General features: G+C 35.8%; 2 protein-coding genes across 7 annotated transcripts in view; one reads left to right on the top strand and one right to left on the bottom strand.

Annotated features, from left to right (window-relative positions):
- Positions 1 to 12,491, bottom strand: part of NDUFAF5 (NADH:ubiquinone oxidoreductase complex assembly factor 5) — a 33,353-nt gene extending 20,862 nt beyond the window's left edge. For 2 of the 4 annotated variants that reach the window (XR_014021896.1, XM_081293544.1), the window contains exons 1-5: positions 12,165 to 12,490; positions 9,652 to 9,692; positions 7,747 to 7,810; positions 3,123 to 3,170; positions 1,513 to 1,616 (exon numbers count right to left, since the gene is read on the bottom strand). Coding sequence is in view for 2 of the 4 variants with exons in the window: in XM_081293544.1 (XP_081149670.1) it covers positions 1,513 to 1,616; positions 3,123 to 3,170; positions 7,747 to 7,810; positions 9,652 to 9,692; positions 12,165 to 12,386 (479 nt within the window). In the remaining 2 variants the exon portion in view is untranslated. Of the gene's footprint in view, positions 1 to 1,512; positions 1,617 to 3,122; positions 3,171 to 7,746; positions 7,811 to 9,651; positions 9,693 to 12,164 lie in introns of all 4 variants that reach the window. The other 2 variants (XR_014021895.1, XM_081293545.1) reach the window with 2 other exon arrangements.
- Positions 12,435 to 17,797, top strand: part of ESF1 (ESF1 nucleolar pre-rRNA processing protein homolog) — an 84,622-nt gene continuing 79,259 nt past the window's right edge. Inside the window, exons 1-2 of one of the 3 annotated variants that reach the window (XM_081293542.1) lie at positions 12,435 to 12,563; positions 14,127 to 14,805. In XM_081293542.1, the coding sequence (XP_081149668.1) occupies positions 14,169 to 14,805 (637 nt within the window). In that variant the 5' untranslated portion in view covers positions 12,435 to 12,563; positions 14,127 to 14,168. The other 2 variants (XM_081293541.1, XM_081293543.1) reach the window with 2 other exon arrangements.

Here is a 17,797-nt window from a genome sequence, read left to right as displayed (position 1 = left end):
GAATCCCCTCCTCTCGCCATGCACAAAAGTCAACTCAAAGTGGATCAAGGAGCTAGATATCAAATCAGAGACTCTCCGTCTGATAGAAGAAAAAGTTGGCTCCGATCTACAGATTGTGGGGTCGGGCTCAAAATTCCTTAATAGGACACCCATAGCACAAGAGTTAATAACAAGAATCAACAAATGGGACTTTCTTAAACTGAAAAGTTTTTTCTCAGCAAGAGAAACAATAAGAGAGGTAAATAGGGAGCCTACATCCTGGGAACAAATCTTTACTCCTCACACTTCAGATAGAGCCCTAATATCCAGAGTATACAAAGAACTCAAAAAATTAGACAATAAGAAAACAAATAACCCAATCAACAAATGGGCCAAGGACATGAACAAACACTTCACAGAGGAGGACATACAATCAATCAACAAGTACATGAAAAAATGCTCACCATCTCTAGCAGTCAAGGAAATGCAAATCAAAACCACCCTAAGATACCACCTCACCCCAGTAAGATTGGCAGCCATGATGAAGTCAAACAACAATGAGTGCTGGCGAGGATGTGGGGAAAAGGGTACTCTTGTACTCTGCTGGTGGGACTGCAAACGGGTGCGGTCAATTTGGAAAGCAGTATGGAGATTCCTGGGAAAGCTGGGAATGGAACCACCATTGCCCTTCTCGGACTATTTCCTGAAGACCTTAAAAGAGCACACTACAGGGATACTGCCACATCGATGTTCATAGCAGCACAATTCACAATTGCTAGACTGTGGAATCAACCCAGATGCCCTTCAATAGATGAATGGATAAAAAAATGTGGCATTTATACACCATGGAGTATTATGCAGCACTAAAAAAGGACAAAATCACGGAATTTGCAGGGAAATGGATGGCACTAGAGCAGATTATGCTTAGTGAAGCTAGCCAATCCCTAAAAAACAAATACCAAATGTCTTCTTTGATATAATGAGAGCAACTAAGAACAGAACAGGGAGGAAGAGCAGGAAGAAAAGATTAACATTAAACAGAGACATGAGGTGGGAGGGAAAGGGAGATAAAAAGGGAAATTGCATGGAAATAGAGGGAGACCCTCACTGTTATACAAAATTACATATAAGAGGTTATGAGGGGAATGGGATAACAAACATGGAGGGAAATGAATTACAGTAGATGGGGTAGAGAGAGAAGATGGGAGAGGAGGGGAGGGGGGATAGTAGAGGATAGGAAAGGTAGCAGAATACAACAGTCACTAATATGGCAGTATGTAAAAATGTGATGTGTAACTGATGTGATTCTGCAACCTGTATTTGAGGTAAAAATGGGAGTTCACAACCCACTTGATTCTAATATATGAAATATGATATGTCAAGAGCTTTGTAAGGTTGTGAACAACCAAAAAAAAAAAAAAAGTGATTAAGAATTTACTCCATTATCTATTTTTTCTACCTCATAAGAGTAAAATTATGGCATAAATGATCTATTTGTAACATATTTTTTAAAAGTACAAATGGATTACTAACCTTAAACTGCTTACCACCAGGTCAAATGTATTTTCTCGGAAGGGAAGAAATTCTTCATCAGCTAAAACACTGACAGTAGGAATTTCTGTTTCTAAGGAATTTTTCTAAAGTTTAAGATAAAAACAAAAAACAAAAAAAACAAAGACATATTTATATACGCTCAATTGCTAACACAATCATTGTTAAATAAAGTTAATGTTATATTCCCTGGTAGTTTCTCTCGGAAAAAAGTAGCACATAGAAGGTATTAAAAAATATTTCTTAAAGGACATTTAAGATCAGCCAGAAAAACTGATGAGTTGATTAGAAAAACATAAACAGGATACCCATCTCATACCATGTCCCCCGCAAAAAAACAACCTCAGAAAGTAGAAGCTTCCAGTGAAATAATTGCCATAAAGAATATTATATGAAAACATGGGTGAATACGTTCATACTTAGATTTTTTAAAAGTCTAAATATAACTCAAAAGCTAGTCACTATAAGTGAAATGACTAAAATATTTGATGATAAGCTAATTTAAAACTTTTAAAAAGCAATAGACAATGCAAACAAACTGGGGAAAATATTTACAATATATAAGATAAAGGCTTAATATTCCTAAAAAACAAGCTCTTACAATCACCTAAAACATGTTGTGAAATTCACAAGAAATACCAATAACCAAGAGATACCAACAGCTGTTTGGCTAAACCAGTACTCAAAGAGAGGCACCCTCCCCCCAATTTTTTTGAAAAAAGAGATTTTCAATTTTTGCTTATCAGATTGACTGACAAAACAACTGACCCAGTGTTGAGAAAGAGAAGGAGGAAAACTTATTTTCAAATAATATTATCATTCAATCTTTCTAAAGGGCAGCCTGGAGAAGTATTACCAAAAACTTAATATCAATGAATCCATAAATTCCACTACCAGAAATTCATTCCCAGACAGAAAAATAATTTGAGCACACACAGTTATTTCACATAAAGATATTTACTGCACTGCTAGTTATTGAGAAACTAGAAATATAACTGCTTTTCAATAGCAATTAAGCTAAATAAGCCATAGGATATTCATATATTGAAACACTATGTAGCCATTTAAAAGATAGTACAGACACATTTTTTTTTAAAGAGAGAGAGAAAGAGAGAGAGAGAGAAGAGAATTTTATTTTTAATATTTATTTTTTAGTTCTCGGAAGACACAACATCTTTGTTGGTATGTGGTGCTGAGGATCGAACCCGGGCAGCACGCACTCCAGGCGAGCGCGCTACCAGTTGAGCCACATCCCCAGCCCCAGACACAATTATGATTAACAAAAAAGAATGACATTCTGTGAAAAATGTAGAATGTTATAATATAGTGCATATAAAATTAGTGGAGGGGGACAGTAATATGTCTGCAAAGATACAGACTAAATGTCACCAGTTGTTGCCTCTGAGTGGGAGAACTAGGGGTGATTTTTTTAAATTTTTATTTTCTATACTGTTTAATTCTTCTTCATATGTATCACATTTATGATCAGAGGAAGAGGAAAAAAAAAAGCTAGCTATTTTCATTTTGAAGGAAATAAAGAACTGAAACTATTACCAGGAGATCAGAAACCAACAGTGTTAAAAGCTACCTACCAAAGCATTTTCTGCAATGTCTGTTTGGAAAAATTTTCCAACAGTTTCCTGCAATGGAAAAATTAAAGCTGATCAGATGATCAAAAACAAGCAAATATATAAATGCAGTAACAAATAAAACAATTGTTGAAAAGATTCATTTTTCAGCTTTATAAGGGTATTTTTCTGCCTAACAACAATATGGTACACAAATGCCTTTAATAACATATTAAAAAACACATTTAAACACAAGCAGCTTACTATATTAAGTACATTTAACTTTATTTAATAAAATAAAGAACACAAGTGCAAATACCTACATCCCTACTTTACTCCACTGTGTTAGGGTTCTGTATTAATTTTTTTCATGGTTTAATATGCAAATTTCCATAATCTTGTGCCAGACATCACGATGAGCTTCCTGCTTATAGTTACTCAAAGAATTTACAAAGGATAGAGGAGTTTACACATAAAGACTTAGTATTAGGGCTTAAAGGGTTTCATTTTCTCCATTTCACCTAACCTCTCTTCCTTTCAAAAGGAAAGGGTACTACACTATATCTGTTCCACATTAAAACTTTCCACACAGCTCTTTTCTCCAGGATCCTGTTCCTTCCATTTTCTCCTCTACCAATCTTCAATCTCTGTCTTCTAGTCTTTTCCTTCACCTTACAACTGGCAGAAGCCACCATTCTTAAAAACAAACAAACAAACAAACTCAATTCTAAGCATCTTCTAGTTATTTGGTTTATAACCCAGACTCTACTTACTGAGGTTTTTCTTTATAATTTTTGGGACTCTATCTTCCCTTTCACTGCTCCAGTAAACCTATTTCTGGAGGTAAGTAATGGCCCAAGCACCAACACAGCACTTTGTTGTTGCTGCTCTCAGTCCTGTTTCACTTGACCTCTTTGAAGCCCAACACTGTTAGGCATCTCCTAGAAACTTAAGTACTTTTTCTTCAGGATCCCCTCCTCTATTAGAAAAGCAGGCCCCTTTCAATTCTTCCACATCTGCTTTTTCCTGCTCATAGTGTAGCAAGGGTATACTGTACCACAAAACCCTATCATTACCTGATCACTGCTGATTACCTGAGGATAAACAGTGTGTAGATAAATGCTTAAGGACAGACTCTTGAGAAAGAAGAAAAAGAAAAAAAGGCACTCTGGTACTGTTTGCTGATTTCCGTGTTGTAACTACTCCAACAATGATGGATTTCATTCTAACAATATGGTATTGCTAGGTGTAGAGCTGAGATGGACACAACTGACTTTCATGAGCCTGCTCCAGCACAACTCTGTGAGGGGTGAAGAATGAGACCAATCAACTTATCTGTTTCACTTGAAAATCGAACTAAGAGTCTTAGAAAGAAGGGCAGAGGTCCCTGAGTTGGAAGACCATGAAGACCTCAGGGTTCTGATATACACTTAATACCCGACTCTTAGCTGGAGACTTATTTGAAGCATTTGTCAATTTCCATGGTGTAAATACTTCTGCCATGGCTGATTTCCCAATGTCAATGAGCAGAGGATTGGGGAAGAGAAAAATGGCTTTTCTGAGCTGGTACGAGCCACCGTTAGCACTCCACTGAGGTAGGGTACTTGTACTGGGGCTATATACACTAATGAACACTAGGAATGGTCTATAGGGGAAAAAAAAGGAAGCTCTGGCCATGTAATCCCAGAAAGCACAAGAACAAAAAGGCCTTCATACTGATATTTCAAAGTCCCTATTCCTTGTGAGGCCTGGCCAGATCCATAAATTACTTTAAGAACTCTGTGCAGGGGCTGGGTTGTGGCTCAGTGGTAGAGCACCTGCCTAGAATGCATGAAGCACTGAGTTCAATCCTCAGCACCACATTAAAATAAATAAATAAATAAATAAATAAATAAGAACTCTGTGCAACAACTGTCACTGCATTTCAAGTGGTTTGGGTGGACTTCTGCTTCTTACATCAAGAGATGGGCTAGGAATATCACTCAGTGATAGAGCACTTGCGTAGAAGCGTGGGGCCCTAGGTTCAATCCCCAGCTCTACTATCCTGCCCCCAACATCTTCCTGAAATACTTATCTTTTTTTTTTTTTTAAGAATTAAAAAAAAAATACTTTCCAGTTGTCATTGGACCTTTATTCATTCATTTATAAGCAGTGCTAACAATAGAACCCAGTGCCTGACACATGCTAGGTAAGTGCTCTATCACTTAACCACAACCTCATCTTTCTTATTATTCCTGGCATCTTTGCTGGCTCTTCCTCATTCTTCCAATTGTGAATGGTTGTTTTCTACATCCTTGCCTCAGAGAGCTTACCTATTTCTATGGCTTTGCTTGTAATCTCTGAAAGAGACTTCTAAATAAGTACCATATCCTCTACTTTGCCAGAATTACCTTGTCTCAAATCTTTTGCTATCTTTTTAAGATAGGCATTACTGCTCACATTTTACAGAAACTGAGGTCTAGAAAGACTGGATAACTGCTCTAAAACCACATAAACAGCAAGTAGCAGAGCTGAGATTTCGAATCCCTATCTGTCCAACTTCCAAGTCAGTGCACTTAACCTCAACACTCCAATTCTAGCCCCCCATTTCCATCTACTTGCCAGATCTCAACAATAATATACTCCTCTGATACTTTAAACTCAACATATTCAAGATAGGAATCATCCCTTGCTCCTTGCTGCATTTCATTCTGATTTTTCCCAATCTCTAAAGTCTTAACTTTAAGATTATCTCACATTTTTTCATGCATTTATCATTTAACATATCTTCGTTGTAGGTTATAGATACTGAGAATTAGTAATGAACAAAAATGAACAAATCTAATATGAAAAGACAGACACTAAATAAACAAACATACATCAGGGTTAATAAATGCTATGGAAACAAGTGAGTAGAGTGCACTACTTTAGAAAGTAGTCAGGGAAAGGATCTGTGATGAGGGGTCATTTGAGCAAAGACTTAACAGAAATAAGTAAGTTACACGAGTATCTTGGGGAAGAACATAGAGAACAAGTGCAGCACAAAGCTTTGGCCTGTTACATGACAAACCAAGGTTGCTAGGATTGCTAAAAATAAGATTTCCTCTCATGGAAGGAAATGTCAGGGCCATGTTAAAAAGCCATACCACTGAGGGCTTTATGGACTGGACTCTAGACTATGACTAAAATTAGATGAGAAATCAACTGTTCCGAGCAATGGACTAAAAATGACATAACCTACATTTTAAAAGGAATACTTTGCTGTTCGAATAGATTAAGCTTCCAATAAGGAAGCTACTGCAAAAATCTAGGGAATGGAGTTGGGGCTGTGACACATGCTTAGCTTGGGTGAAGCCCTGGGTTCGATCCTCAGCACCACATAAAAATAAATAAATAAATAAAAGTTAAATTCATTAAAAACAAATATCTAGGCAAGATGTGATGGTAGCTAAGACTGATAAGTAATGGTGAGGGTGGTTAAAAAGTAGTAGGGCTACAGATATACATTGAAATCCAAGTAAGACTCACTAATAGTGAGTCATCAAGTTCTGTTAGGTTTACTAGGTCTCATATATCCCATCTTGTATATCTGCTGCCTCCGAATAGGTGGCAGGTCTTTATCTCCCATACCTGTACCACCTTTAATGCAGCCTCCTAATTGATCTATTTCTTTATCCTCTCCCTTCTTTTTCTTCCTGCATGTCATCCTCAAATTAATCTTCCTTAAACACATCCCATAGCATTTTAACTTCCCTTCTGCTCTGCTCTGACTTCTAATGCTATGAAATTCTTTAAAATAACATGTCAGGTTCTGTGCCTCTGAAAAGCCAAGATCCCTGCGAATTTTTTCCTTTCCTTTAACTCCTGCCACATTTGAATGACTGTACTGATTCTATGGCATGTACTATTATCAATAACAGTGTTTTAGAAGCCTCATAAACATCCCCTCCCATCCCACACTGGCCCAAGTGTGTGTTTATATCTACAAAGAAAATTTTACATAGAATTCCTACCTTAACCTTTGTGTCCAGCACAATGTCCTATACATAGCAGCTAAAAGAATAAATGAATGTCTTTATGCTTTGAATTAGAAATGCAAAATAAAACGGCATGAATATTAACAGTCTCTTTATATTAAGATACAAAGAAAGATTTTAACTGATGACATTAACATTTTTCTACGTAAAAAACTTAGCTTAGTCTTATTTTTCTATAAAAATGTCAATCTAATTTTTCTAAACAGTGCCAGGGATTGAACTCAGGGACTCATGCATTCTAGGAAGGTGTTCTACCACTGATCTATGCCTCTAGCACCCGATTTTTATTGTGAATTAACACAATGTTTGAACAAACTAAGAACAAAGAGAAATATATATATAGGCTTTTCAAAAAATATATATAATAAGTAGAAACACTGGATAAAATGAATTAGCAATTCTGATATAAACAAAATCTAAATCTTAATATGATTCAACTGAATTGATTGGCCAATTCTTTTTTTAAATATTTTTTAGTTGTTGATGGACCTTTATTTTATTTGCTTATTTATATGTGGTGCTAGGAATTGAACCCAATGCCTCACCCATATGAGGCAAGAACTCTATCACTGAGCTACAACACCAGGCCCGAGCCAATTCATTTTTAAAAGTAAATAGTTGAATAAATATACCTTATTCAAATGCTGTGCTATGTAACCTCTTCCACAACCAACATCCAAAGCAAGGGTGAAATCTCTAAAATATAAGACACAGGAGTTATGTTTTATAATACAGTCCATAAAATAATCAAGAACCAATTTTTTCTTCAGTAGAAACATTTTATTGAAGGCAATTCTTAGAAAATTATATGGTCTGTCTTTTCTGCCTTGCCTTGCAACTATATCCACCAGAGAGCATACTATATAGAGAAAATCTATCTAATCCAGTCATTCATTCACAGGACCTCATGAAGAACCAGTTTTACCACAAGGTGGCTCCATGATGTGAATTAAAAGAACAGATTTAATGACAGTGTTTTAATTTAACAATACATCCAGATAAAGAATGAAGAGATTAAATGTAAATTAACAATGAAATACTATTGACTTAGTAATTATCCCATTTCTCAAATTTGTTGAGTATTAATATGCTAAATTAAATAAAAACATTTAATAATAGGTAACTTTTGCTAAAAATTTATCAGGCTCAAAGTATTAAAAGTTCTAGGTGTCCTGAGTTAAGTAGGTCAACATGGGTACTTTTAACTAATAAGGAGCAATCAACATTTTAATTCGGTCAGTTTGAATCTTAAGGCAAAAACAGTATCCTTCATACCATGTTGTCCCCTTTAAAATATATCATATCATACTATATCAGTATAGACATCTAATTATAAGCCATATGTTTAAGATAATTTATGACAAAAAGTTAAAACTTTATCTACTAGTAACATTTCTTCCCTAAAAAACTAGAAGAGTCCCTGTTCAATTTTTCTTAAAAATATATGTCAAAATTATAGAACACCAGTAGTTAAAGAACCTGTGGTGACAGTCAGTCATTTTCTGTATTTTTAACCTAATGTTCTATATCTTGATTATGAACATAGGCAATGTGGTACAGTTACATACACAGGTTTTAGAATTAGAAAGACAAAAGTTCAGATTTTGTGTCTGCAATTTACTAGCCCTGTCACCACTGATTTAACTTTGCTATATTTCACTTTCTTCATCTAAAAATGAAAACATTACAACTTTCCATCAGAGTTGGTGTGTCATATGAAATAGTGCATTTAAAATATTAGGACAGTACAAACATTCAACAAAAATTAGCTAAATTAGTTATATTACTGATTATATAAACTTATTAAGAGAGTCTCAGATCCCACAAATAAAGACATTTAAGAGTTAAGTTTTTAAAAGTCAACAGAAGTTCAATATTGACAATATAAACTACTCTTTGTAAAAATAAAATATTAATGCAAGGATAGTTAGAAAAGCATATTTAACAATTTAATTCCAAATACTTATGTTTAAGACTTGCTATTAGGCATAATCACAGGTCTCTTCATAGACTTAACTGAGCTTTGCTCAGCCATGACATAAGTTTGTAAATTCAAATGGATGTAGAAAACTTAATGTTGCCTTTATTATATCACAAATGACCTATAATCTAGTCAAAATGTTTACAGTAGTTTTTTGTTTTGTTTTGTTTTGTTTTTTGGCTCTTTAAAATAATGGAACTAAAGAAATAAATGAAATGGGGGACCTATTTGAAACAATGAAGCCTTTTTTTAACCTTAAAAATTAATTTATCCCAAGGCACTTACTTTGCAAAAATATATCTAAAATACAGTTGGAATTTGTGATTTTATAAAATTCCCTTTTTTATAGACAAATATAATAAATTCACCCAACCTTGGTTTACTTTAATGGATGGCTTTTAACCAAAAGTGCCTGTAGTCCCAGCTATTCAGAAGGCTAAGGCTGGAGGATCATTTGAGCCTAGGAGTTTGAAGCCAGCCTGGATAATACAGTGAGACCCAAATCAAAGGTAAAATAAATTAAAGTTGATTATATTTTAAAACAACCATCATTTACCTGGATATGTCATATATACGGTCTGCAATCCGATTTCCAACCTGAAAAATTACAAGAAGCATATATGTCAAGTAGGTTAAACAGAGAAGTAACATTCTTTCCCCAGTATTCCACAATCAATAGGTTACTTATGTTTTAGCATGATGACAAGTAATTCCCTTTATCCTTTTCCTATTTTAACAAGAAAATTTCAAATCTTGAATAGGAACACAAAATATTCCAAGAAACAGGCAAATTATTCTTCGGAAGTTAATTTAATGAAATCGAGATGAAACTTTCTTAAGAATGTGTGTGTATGTGTGTTTACAGTTTTACATTCCATAAGATCACAAAAATGTCGGGCTGTAGCTGTAGCTCAGTGGTAAAGTGCTTGCCTCACATGTATGAGGCACTGGGTTTGATCCTCAGTACCACATAAAAATAAATAAAGATACTGTGTGTTCATCTACAAATAAATATTTAAAAAAAAAAAGACCACAAAAATGAAAAGTAACAGGACACAAAAGGCAAATTAATGCCCAGATATATTAGCATGAGTACATGTGAAAGTGAAAAAATTAGTTAGCTAAGATTTATTACAGAAAAGAGTAGATACAATGAAAACTAACAAATCTTATGGAACTCTTAAATGAGTTAATAATTTTTTGAGAGATATTTGCAAATTAGAAAAAGTCACATCTGGGGCTGGGGTTGTGGCTCAGTGGTACAGCGCTTGCCTGGCATGTGCGAGGCCCTGGGTTCGATCCTCAGCACCACATAAAAATAAATAAAGAAAAAGTCAAATCTGAATGAACCCGCCCCCCATCTTCATTCCAATTTAAAACAGGTCATTTTACTGGGCTACCTTCATCTGGCAGGAATAAAGATGTAGGGGTCTAATATTCCCTACATTTTACTCCCTCATAAACATCCCAGAGTTGCAATATGTGTTTTGTTGACAGGAAGAGTGGCAAGGAAGGAGGTATAGCACAAGTCTTTTCTCAGAGGAATTCACTTTGTAGATCATTCTTAATATCAGTGCATTTGTTTATTATAAAATAACTCTCATATCTCATTTATTATAAATCTGCACACTGACAAGGCTTCAAAATGTAATCCAGGTGCTTTTCTTGGAAGGAAATAGGGATTAGGAACATACATCTTCAAGTACATTAAGTACATGCCACCATGAACTCTTCAGGAGGAAACCAGTAACTGGTAAAATCAGTATAGTGTTGCTCTGTTCCTTACAAATTGAGAGAGATGAAATTTATTGACAGTTGACTTTTCTCTCTAATAAACTCTAATAAACTCTCTAAGCATTGTCTCATGTAAGGCTTCCTAAAAAGTGACACACTGTCAATCACCTGATCAAGCCAATGACTGCACAGAGTTGTGTTCAAAGTAGGGGCCTGATTAACGTGTGGTGCATTAGCTTCAAAAAGCTCACTGAACTAGACTCCAATTTTGCTCCACCCCTGAAGGAATATATTGTGATCCCTGAGTTCAGTGCCGTTTCAGTATAAACTCTCAGGCCACAGACTTCCTAGGCAGCAAGGGAAAGAGATCCCTCAGACTAGAACAGACAAATCAGGAGATCTAAACTTAATTTTCCTAAAATATAAATAAGATCACATTACTCCACTGCTTAAAACCACTTACGGGCCTTATGCTCCTCTAGGGCAGTGCTACAAAAAAATCATGAGTACCAAGCAAGTAATGTAAAAATTTTTAGTGGCCATGTTAAAAAAGTAACAAGAAATAAGAGAAATTAATATATTTTATTTAACCCAATTGTTAAAAAAATCATACTAACGTACTCAACAAAAAAATTGAGATAATTTATGTCCTTTTTTTGGTATTCAGCCATTGAAATCAGGTGTTTATTTGACACTTATAAAACATTTCAATTGGACTAGCTGCATTTCCAAGTCTTAGTAGCCACCAATGGCCAGGAGTTTACCATACTGGATGGAACAGAAAGAGATTAAAATCCAAAGTTCCTAATAACGTGGGCCACCCTGACCTCTTTTCCCATTACCTCCGCCACTGGAACTTCATTGAAAGCTTCTATAAGGTCCTTTCGGACTCAGGGGCTTCACATTAGTCTTTCCTTTTACCTCTGAGGCTCATCTCACCTTACCCTACTCCCCTGGCCCATCGCTGCAGGGGCAAGTAGTTTGCCTGAGCAGCCGGGCCAGACCAACGCAGGCGCTATACCACTTGTTTCCCTCACCTTACTTCTTTAACTGAAATTACATTTCTTGTTGTCTACGCCTGTCTCGCCTTTTCCCCTTAAAATGAAACCATGGAGGTAACTCAAGCAACATTTTGCTGAATGAATGAATGAAAAAGCACGTTAAAAAAATATCCAAGTCCAGCCTTTCTTTGGTGACAGTAGAGGCCGGGAAGAACACGCTGCGGGTCAAGGTCACTTGACTAGATCCAGTCGATCCAGGCCCCACGAGAGTTCCCGGATCGGAACATCACAGGCTACGGACTGCCGGCCCGCGGTGTCTGTCCCCCAAACCTACCTCCTCTCTCAGGTAGTCAAACTTCATTGGCTCGGGCTGCTGGGCCGCCCAGTTCTTCTGTTTTCTCTTCAAATTCCGGTCAAAGATATTCAGGGCTCCGGGCGAGGTATTACCAAGGGGAAACACACCGGAAGCGACTTCTCTGCCGCCAAGGTTCGCTGCTAGGACCCTTGCCGCCGGAGGCCGTCGCCACAGGCGCCAGAGCCTAGCCTGTCTCAGCATCTTCAGCTGCGACGCAACTGGCCAGCGTGTTTGTCTTGCGCCTGCGCCCGCGCATAGAATGCTAAACTGAAAGAGGTGAATGTAGAAGTAGTTTGGCCCAGTTCGCGTGCCGTTACGGCGGAGCGTCACGCGGAGGATTGTGGGTCCCATGTGAGGCTTGTGGAGAGTTACAACAAGGTGAGTAGGAATGGACTTGAGAAGAAGGGCTCTGGAGCGGCTGCACCAGTCTCTGACGGGATCCCCTTCGGATTTGTGAGGGGAGCTCCGCTTCTTCCTTCTCCGTCCTCGCTGTTGAGGCCTTCTCAGTCCTCTTCAAGGCTGCTTCTTTGGAACCTCAGTCCAGTAGGTTCCGCCTGAGGATTGGGAGATGGGAGGAGGCGTTGGTTCTGGGTCCAGTCTGGTATACCTGCGTTAGAGGGTGGGGTGGACTATCTGGATGAGGGCACGCGTCCAGAGGTGAGATCAAGTCGATTTCCGGTCTCTGAATATTTGATGTTTGTAGTGTGCTTTATTACATTACCTCTACTAGTTGGATGAGACGGTACCAACTTCGTAAGGCTGTTCAGAGGATTAAGTGCCATAATGTAGCTAAAATTCATAAATGCATCAGCGAAACATTTATTTCTCGGGATATATAAAAAGTTTTTTTTTTCAAGTTTAAGAAAAACCATAGCTTTAGAACCGGCCTTCGTTTTTTGAAAGAAAGCAGTACCTTACAATTTGATCAGTCCGTTTTTGCTCTTAACAATCAATGACTTCAGACGGTTTGCAAAACTCAAAACTAGATAAGCCGAATCATCAGAGACTTTACAAGGGACCAATGCTAGTTCATTTTCTCTCTCTCTCATTCTCTCTCTCTCTCTCTCTCTCACTCACTCATACACACACACACACACACACACACTCTCTCTCTCTCTCTCTCTCTCTCTCTCTCTCTCTCTCTCTCTCTCGTGTTTTGGGGGATCAGCTCATGTGGGCCATAGTCGCTTCTACACAAAATTAATTATAGAAGGAAGTGGTATCCACTAACTAAAGTGAGACTTTACCTGGTTCTTGGAGGATGGTTGAATTTAAAGAGGGAACTTGGTAAGCTAACCTGATTTGATTGGTCTGGTTAGTTGCGAAGCTAACCTTGTAGTACTAAATGCTGTTGGGAGTAGCAGGAGGTAAAGAATAATAGAGAGATATCTAATAAAAATATTTCACTATTAAAAAAAAAGAATAATAGAGAAAATGGGACCGTTTGAAGAAACAAGTGAGACCAATTAAGGCTGGGGAATCTTTTCATTACCTCAGCTTTCAGCCTATAATTATAATACATATAGGTATACAGCTAAAAGTATGGAAATTCTAAGTGAGTGTAATGGGCTAATAAACATTTGCCCTCTTCCATAAAACCTTGAGATTCTGCTTGGTTTGCCTTAAATTTGTTTCTTCAAATGATTTGTAATAGCTAAGAGGATATTTTTATGTTTTTGATTTTCTTGCATGACCCCGAATAATTTGGAGAGATTAAATAAGACTTTTTACTTTTATTTTATGTACATTTAACTTAGAATATGTTATGAATTAATGTTTTAAAAACATTTATATTAAGTATTTAAATATTATTTGATACTTAATATTAAACTAATATTTAATATTAAATAAGTATTTGATATTGATATTTAAATATTAAGTAATATCTAAATATTATTTACATTTCATTGATGTATGTAACGTGTTTTATTTGTTTTTTAGTATTTGGTTTCTTCAAACATTTGTTCAGTGAGAGATTTTAAAATGTCATCCAAACAAGAAATAATGAGTGACCAGCGGTTTAGACGAGTTTCAAAGGATCCCAGATTTTGGGAAATGCCAGAAAAGGATCGAAAAGTCAAAATTGACAAGAGATTTCGAGCCATGTTTCATGACAAAAAGTTTAAATTGAACTATGCTGTTGATAAAAGAGGGCGCCCCATCAACCATAGTACTACAGAGGACTTGAAACGTTTCTATGACCTTTCAGATTCTGATTCCGACCTCTCTGATGAAGATAACAAAGCACTGAACCAAAAGAAAATGAAGAAAAAAACCCAGACCAAAAATGAAATAAAGTCCAAAAATTTGACTGAGAAGAAAAAAAAAGAAACTGAAAAAGTTAGTCAAAAGGATTCTGAAAATAAAAATGATGTAGATAATTCTGAAAGAATTCAGCAAAAGAAAAACATATGTAGATTTAAGAAGATAGATTTAGAAATAAGTCCCAAAAAAGATAGTGAAGAATTTACACATAAAAGTACACAAGTGAAAAAAAACATTGAATGTAGTGCAGACTCTTTTCCCAAAGGAAAACTAAGGACAGTAGGCTCAAGCACCTCTGAAATTGGGAAATCTACCAAAATCATTTGTTCGAAGACAAAAAGAGAAAAACAATCAGGTTGGTTGGAAAGAATTAGGGATTCTTTGATGTTAATCATGTTTATTTTTATATTGATCTTTTAAAACAGTAAACAGTTATGGTAAGTTGGGAATGTTTAAATGCTTATATGTAAATCTAAAACTATGAAAGAAAAAATAACAAGGTTTATTTTTTATTTAGTGCTAGAAGGCAGATGTAGAAATTCCATTCTTAATGATTTTGATTTGTGTTGGGCATTAGTAAAGGCTATATGTGCTAACCATATAAAGTGTTAATATGTAATCACTTCATAAGAAGAGATGTGTCTGAAGGTAAGGAGAATTGTATATTAATTGTAATTAATTAATATTCAAGTATGACTAATTTGTGGTAGCTAGAACATGGGGTATGGTTCCCCATCTTAAGGCTTTTGCTAGCTTATTTGATGCCTTCGAGCAAATTAGAAAAAGGTATACTCTGAACACATAGCTCTCCAGAGCTCACAGTTTGGTGGGGGATAACACTTTTGAGAGAAGCAACAGGTTGTTTTCCCCTGAACTAAGCCACTCTGCAGGATACATGGTTTGATGAGTAAAGATGGCTTTGATTTCAGCCCTTTCTCCTTTGTAGATGCCCATGTGCAGATAACAGCCCTCTAAACTCTGTGAAGTGGTCCTAGTCTAAAGTAGTGCTATCCAACAGAAGTGCATAATTTTTGAATTTTTAATAGCCATGTTAAAAAGTGAGAGGAAGGGGTTGGGGTTGTAGCTCAGTGGTAGAGTGCTTGTAGCTAATGTGTGAGGCACTGTGTTCCATTCTCAGCACCGCCTATAAATAAATAAAATAAAGGTTCATTGACAACTAAAAAATATTTTTAAAAAATTGAGAAGAAGCAGATGAAGTTAATTTTAATAACATATTAACCAGTTATATATAAAAAATTTATTTTAGTTTGTAATCAATATTTTATAAATTAATGACATTTACATCCTATTTTTGCACTAATCTCAAGTTGAATGAGCCATATTTTAAGTGCAAAATTACCACTTATGGCTCCTTGCCACTATATTGGACAGCATAAATCTAAAGTGGAAGAAAATCAGAACCAGAGAACAAAATAAAATAACAGTGCCATAAAAGATGTTTAGCAGAGAGCTATGGAAGTGCATAAGAAGGGGCTGCTCAAGATGTGACAATCAGGGGGTAGAGAGAGAAGATGTGAGGGAAGGGGAGGGGGGATAGTAGGGGATAGGAAAGGTAGCAGAATACAACAGTTACTAATAGGGCATTATGTAAAATTGTGGATGTGTAACCGACGTGATTCTGCAATCTGCATTTGGGGTAAAAATTGGGAGTTCATAACCCACTTCAATCTAATGTATGAAATATGATATGTCAAGAGCTTTATAATGTTGTGAACAACCAATAATAAAAAAAAAAAGATGTGACAATCAGATAAAAAGTGCTAGAAGATGCATTGTTTTGATTGAGGTTTGGAAAGGATTTAAGTTTGAGGATCAAAGTGTTCTATATATAGAGAACTATTTGAGCAAAGTTGTGATTATTCATGTTGAAAAAGACAACCATTTGTGATTAGATAAAATCTTGAAGAGGTAAAAGGGTAATAGATATAGAAATGACTATTTGGAACTAGGTAAGAAAACACCTGGTATCTAGTTTGTATTTACATGTTAACTGTTTAATAAAATTTTGTGTTGCCTCTGACAGCAGGAAATTTTAAATATTGATGTTGCTCATAGTTGATGTTGTAACTGAAAATTGGTGGTACCGATGAGCCAGATTGGCTACAATTATAGTACCCAAGGAGGATAGGCATTAGGAAAAGACAGGAAGGTCTTGAGATAGGAATCATATTGGGAAAGTAGGAAGTATTAGGCAGTGGGCAGAATTCTAAATAGTAGAGATGAGGGTTTCTGGGACGGGGTCCCATTTCACTTGTAGCAGAACCAGACAGCAAACCTCATGCAAAATAGAAAAGAGATACGAATCTAATTACTGAAATTGAGTAAAATTGGACTGAGACCAGCAAGGTTGATGTGATGCTGAGTTTGTGAAGTAAGCTAGTCTAGCATCCTTGAGGTTCCAGTTAGTTTAGGGCACTGGATTAATATAACATCATTTTAATCCTTTCAATTGGTTTTAACAGAATATTCTTAAAATTCTTTTCTCATTTAATTTTATCAATAACCTTGAGAAATGAAAGATATATCAAGAAGCCAAGTTAAAGTGATTTATGTAAGAAACACATGGAACTGGAACTATAATTCATGTCTTCTGACTCTTTTTACCCCACCATGTTGCTGGCGTTATTTATATTGGTTCCACAATCTGGAGTTAAATGATTGAATATACAACCCTCTTTTATTCATTAATTAATCACCAAGTATCATTGCAGCAAGTACTACATGCAAGGGACTTTTAAAGGTCAATAAGGAAAAAAATAATATAAGGAGTTACAGTTTCATATTTGTCATTATATAATGTTCACGAGGGGTTTTGAGCTGTAGCTGAGTGGTAGAGAGCCTGCCTCAAATGTGTGAGGCACTGGGGTCAATTCCCAGCACCACATAAAAATAAATAAAGATAGTGTCCATCTACAACTGCAAAAATTTAAATAAAATGTTCATGACCAGCACTTGTAGGCCTAAGAATTTATTTTAAGTAAATAATTGGAAGTGTGTGCAAAGAATATGATTGCAGCATTATTTTAAAATTAAAAATGTTAACCTAAATCATTAAATGATTAAAAAATTATAGTAATACAAACATCTATGATGTGTAAAGTTTTAAAAATAGATTGTTTAATATCACCAGCTACTTTGAGAAAAATTTTGAGGGTTATATACCAAAATAACCCTGAATGAGAAGCTACTTATCATCTTAATTTTCTTCATTAAGCCATATTTTCTTAATTTTTTTTTGCAGTGTACATTCATATAATTAGGGAGAAAATGGTAAAACAGCTTTTTAAAAAGTAGGTAATAAGTAGTAGTGTTTATAATAACTACTA

The sequence above is a fragment of the Spermophilus citellus genome (assembly GCF_964194105.1).
Source record: "Spermophilus citellus genome assembly, chromosome: 4".
Lineage (NCBI taxonomy): Eukaryota > Metazoa > Chordata > Mammalia > Rodentia > Sciuridae > Spermophilus > Spermophilus citellus.
The sequence above is the reverse complement of the archived record's forward strand: the minus strand, read 5'-3'. Positions and strand labels throughout refer to the sequence as shown.